Source organism: Gekko japonicus, unplaced genomic scaffold (genome assembly GCF_001447785.1).
Source record: "Gekko japonicus isolate JY-2015 unplaced genomic scaffold, Gekko_japonicus_V1.1 scaffold2400, whole genome shotgun sequence".
Taxonomy (NCBI): domain Eukaryota; kingdom Metazoa; phylum Chordata; class Lepidosauria; order Squamata; family Gekkonidae; genus Gekko; species Gekko japonicus.
In genome coordinates this window covers 173,128-178,270 of record NW_015163674.1, presented here as the reverse complement: position 1 = coordinate 178,270, position 5,143 = coordinate 173,128, and the positions used below count along the sequence as shown (strand labels likewise).

At 41.6% G+C, this 5,143-nt stretch overlaps 1 protein-coding gene across 1 annotated transcript in view; it reads left to right on the top strand.

The window, feature by feature from the left end:
* DUSP7 (dual specificity phosphatase 7) overlaps nt 1-4,903 on the top strand; it is an 8,675-nt gene extending 3,772 nt beyond the window's left edge. The window contains exons 3-4 of the mRNA XM_015407759.1: nt 570-998; nt 4,583-4,903. Coding sequence (XP_015263245.1) covers nt 570-998; nt 4,583-4,890 — 737 coding nt within the window. The 3' untranslated portion in view covers nt 4,891-4,903. The remainder of the gene's footprint in view (nt 1-569; nt 999-4,582) is intronic.
* Nucleotides 4,904-5,143: the final 240 nt, after the last annotated feature.

Sequence of the window (5,143 nt, the reverse complement as noted above, 5' to 3'; positions counted from 1 at the left end):
AGAGTTCTAACCTTCTTGCTATGGTAACATTTTTATTTATTTTTGAGTGAAGCAAGCTTCTACCTGTAGTTTGAGTGATGCAGTCCGGACTCAGGTTTATTACCTTTGGGTGAGAAGTAGAGCCTGAATGGGACAGAAAAAAGGGGGATTCCTGCAGTGTAGACTAAATGAGTGTGGTCAATTCCAAAGTGAAGCATTCACTTAAAAGTTTTTTCTTTACTGTTGCCGCTGGGTTGCCAAGTCTTGCTCTTCTGCCTTTAGTAATTCTTTTTTTTGTCTGCAATGGTTATCTCCATACTATGAAAGGGCAAGAAGGAGACACCTATCAAGCTGCTGTTCAAAGTACAGTAGTAAGGCAGACCTGTGTTTTTTGGTCAGTTGGCAACCTGAACTGCTATTGGAGGCGTGAAAGAAAAGGGTGGGGAACCAACCTCCTGATTTTGTCAGTCTTGTTGCTAGGGGGAAGCAAATAACTGAAAATGGAGTGTTCCCTTGGCAATAAGCATTTTCTTATCTGTAGCACTAAAATACAGTGACAGTAAAATGGTATTTTCTGTTTACTTTCACAGGTGGATTTAACAAGTTTCAGACAGAATACTCAGAGCATTGTGAAACCAGTCTTGACACTTCTTCTCCCACCAACTCACCTCCTGCATCAGTTCTTGGTCTGGGCGGGCTGAGGATAAGCTCTGATTGTTCAGATGGGGAGTCTGATCGGGAGCCAAGCAGTGCCACAGAATCTGATGGGAGCCCGATCCCGAACAACCAGCCTGCCTTCCCTGTCCAGATTCTCCCTTACTTGTATCTGGGCTGTGCCAAAGATTCCAGCAACCTGGATGTCTTGGGCAAGTATGGCATCAAGTACATCCTGAACGTTACTCCCAACCTTCCCAACATGTTTGAGCACGACGGAGAATTCAAGTACAAACAGATTCCCATCTCGGATCACTGGAGTCAGAATCTCTCCCAATTCTTCCCTGAGGCCATTGCTTTCATTGGTAGGTGTTGGACATCCTGTTCTTGATGGAACATCCCCTTTAGCAATCAGTAATTTTCCATAACTAGTCTAGAGGGTTCTGTAACTGCTCCCTTCCATCTGCCTTTGGTGAATTAGCGTGTCCAGTTTTATACCGCTCAACTCTGTTACCTGGTGAATGTGCCAGTATTGGGCATCCAAGTTTAACCTGTTTGGGCTGTACATTAGTTGATTTAATTGGCGCAAAGATCACATCCAATGAAAGTTCTAGAAATTTCTCTACATGTGGTAGATTTAGAGGTCAGATTGTGTGGTCATGGTTTTGGGCACTATTACTGTGCATTATGGAGGCATTTTCCTTATATGTGCTATAAAAATAAGCTGTGTTTAGAATCTTTTGATTCACAGATTGCTTCAGTTGGTGTTTAGATGGAATTTTGTGTAATTGGCATAAGGAACCTCCATATGACCTATTTCCTCCTATCCCACTATATTTATAGCATTTTTAGCTATGGAAATAGTGTCCGGAGAGGTAGCGTACACATTTTCTAAATAAATACTTGGCAAATGGCAAGCCTATCTATGATTTGATGAGTAAAGTTATTTCAAATATTTTACCCCTAGGCAACCATTTTAACATTGATTTGTCTGGCAGGGAACTCCTGAGCATCTATTATGGTCTCCTAGTCTGATGCTAAAGATTCTGGGGCAATATTCTAGGATTCATACAATTAATATGGGATGCTGGCCAGGCCCTTTGGGCATCACTATTGCATCAGTATTGCTTTGTGTCAACTGTGTGATCATACATCAGATTAGCTGCAAACAGAAGGGGAAGATCAGTGAGTGATAAGGCAGCAAGCTGTTTTGCTCTGAAGGTTATGTGCCGTTACTGAGCTTCTCATCAAGAAACTGCAGGGTTTTGGGGAATTGTCTGAAAACTACTGAGGTAATATAATTTAGAGTTGCCTTACAGCTGCATGCTTGCTGAATCATAGAATCACAGAGTTGGAGGGGGCCATCCAGGCCATCCAGTCCAACCCCCTGCTCAATGCAGGATCAGCCTACAGTATATCCCTGACAAGTGTTTGTCCAGCCACTGCTTAAAGACTGCCAGTGAGGGGGAGCTCACCACCCTCCCTAGGCAGCTGATTTAAAGAATTCCGCTGCTGGAGTATTACATTCAGAACTGACTGTGTTGGATGTGTGATGGTTCATTTCACACATGCAGGTTATCTCACTGCCAAAATTACTAAGTGATGAGTAGGCACATGTGAAACAATTTGTAGACTGGTGGATGTCATCAAGGTTTATTTTTGCAGTTTGGCAAAAATCCTTATGCTGACCACCTAAAAGTGAATTGAGAAACTCCTTGAGTCTTAAATAGGAGCTTCCTAGAATCACTTTAGATATCAAAGATACTTTTAGTAAAGAGTAAGAGTCCAGTAGCACCTTAAAGATTAACAATTTGTGGTAGGACATGAGCTTTCGTGAGTCACTGCTCACTTCTTCAGATACAGATGATACAGGAATACAGATGATGCCCTTAAGATTAACAATTTGTGGTAGGGCATGAGTTTAAAGATTAACAATTTGTGGTAGGACATGAGCTTTTGTGAGTCACTGCTCACTTCTTTAGATACAGATGATACAGGAATACAGATGATGCCTGATAACTTGTTTTTTTTTTTTTTTTTAAAAAGGCCGTGATTTTTGTATCTGCTTTCAAGGTGCTGAAGAGAAACCCTCTTTGTTTTATATTGGGGGTTAGGGGGAAAGCACATAGTAGATTGGTTCTCTTCTTCCTTGTGCATACCTGACTACATTTGTTTGATGATGGAAGATGACTGTTGTAACAGAATCTTCAAACATAACACTTAGCGCCCCCCCCCCTCGTTTGTTGGTAGTGCTGATCTGTGTATAGAATTGTGAACTACTTATAAGCCTGGGAAGTGCACGGAGTATAGTACAATTGACTCATAATGTGCATATACTAGCCACAGATCTGTTTACTGTGGTAGAAATACTGGGCTAATGTTTATGTGCCTGGTTGCACTGAAAAGTCTGGCAACTTTAAAACTGTTCATGTTGCTTGCAGCATTCTTCCTTTTTCCTGTTGTAAGCTAACATGGGGGGGGGGAGCCAGCTGGTGTCCAAATGTAATTAGGCTTGTATTACCACAGATTTTTAAAATCTGTAATATCTATTCTTTCAACTGTATTGGCGTTATCACTTTATCGGAACTTGTTTTTACTTGAAGGCTTGCTGCTAGAGTGTGGTATTGAGACACTGCCTCAGTCAAAAACATCCTTCCGTGAAAACCACACGTTGTGCTTTTGGTTTTTATGACAGGAAATGATTATCTCATTCATTCACTATAAAAACCCAAATTCAAAAAAGGCACCTGTGTTCAAAGAGAGCACCAGAATACCTCAGAGAAACTCTTTAGCTAGAGAAATGGTTGTGCTGAGCAGTCCCTGCTTAGTGATTTGTACAGTGTTATGGTATAAGAAGTCAAGTGAGTTCATTCTGTATTTCCCTCTTTCCTCTGCTATCTGTGACTTATTTTATTTATTTATTTATTTTTCACATTTGTATCCCGCTGTTAATCAGAGAACAAGATGCAGAGTTAGTCCAGTCCAAGTGGTCTTACAGTGGAGCATAAGATTGTACTGCAAGGTAGCTAGATGACATGCAACAAGGCCTCAACTGTTGTTAATTCTGTGAACCTTGATGGAATGTACTTCTGAGTGTGTATGGATACAGTTGTGGCCTTTGTCACTTGGGTCATGGCTACAATTGTGGCCTTTGTCACTTGGGTCATGGTGCTGGTTTACTTAAGGAGGTCTAACATCAGGTAAAGATGTTGAAGAAATGGGACCTTATTTTCCACTGTCAGTTACATGTAGATACCATCAATAGTCCTTGACACTGCATTTAGCCTGTGGAAATATGTTGCTTTGGTCATTAAAATGCAGTTAGCCTTTCTCGCCTGCCATATGATTGAATGTTTTTGTTAGACAATGGTAATTTTGTGTGGAGTGAGAAAATATAATCACTTCTAGCAAACTTTGGTTCTCATATGAAGCTGGCTTTGTGTTCAGAAAATGAGGAGCCTCCAAAAGCTGGCAAATGTGGCCTTTGTAGTAGCATTTAGTCATGTGTCAATTTCCCAGCGTCTTGGCTACCAACCAGAGTGTTGCTTAACAGTAAACACTGTTGAGACTGGAGAGCGCTGAACTGCCATCTTAACAAGATGCAGGGAGTACAAGTTTGACGTTGCCCCTCACACTTATTTCCTTATCTTTTCTAGTTATCGCCGTTTCCTGCTGCATAGAAATGCTTTAAGATATAAAGAACTAATTATTTGTAAGGTGTCCTTGCTATACAGCACTGGCTGCTGCTATCAATGCAACTGTACAACCTATGAGACTTGCAGATAGCATTTAGTTGTAACTGTAGTTTTATGTGGATATGGCTTAGCTTAGTCCTGTTTTTCAGTCTTGGACTGGAAAAGGTAGAGGCAGGTTTCCAGTTAGCCCTATGTCAATGAGGTGGCTTTTTTGGTACAGAACGCTAATCCTCCCTCTCTTCTCCGTATTTCAGATGAGGCCCGTTCCAAGAAATGTGGTATCCTTGTTCACTGCCTGGCCGGCATCAGCAGGTCTGTAACGGTAACTGTTGCCTACTTAATGCAAAAGCTCAACTTGTCTCTGAATGATGCCTATGATTTCGTGAAAAGGAAAAAGTCCAATATCTCCCCAAACTTTAACTTCATGGGCCAACTCCTGGACTTTGAGAGGACTTTGGGACTCAACAGCCCATGTGATAACCGCTCCCCCGGCGAGCAGCTTTACTTCACTACCCCGACAAATCACAACTTGTTTCAGCTGAACACTTTGGAGTCCACATGAAGGGGCACCCTGAGCCTTGAATAGCTTCTCTTGAGCATTTCAAATTCATTAAAGGAAAAAAGAAAAGTCTTTCTGGTCAGCCTTGAAAGAACTGGTTTCTCCAAGCAGAGCTGTCTGATTGCTGCTCTACAGAAAAAGGCTCATGCCGTTTCTTAGTATTGTGATGCTAATCAAAATGGGTTCAGAGGAGTTACCTTATCAAAGTTATTTAATGTAAGGGATGGCCCGGCATTCTGAATGCAGCTGTTACTGG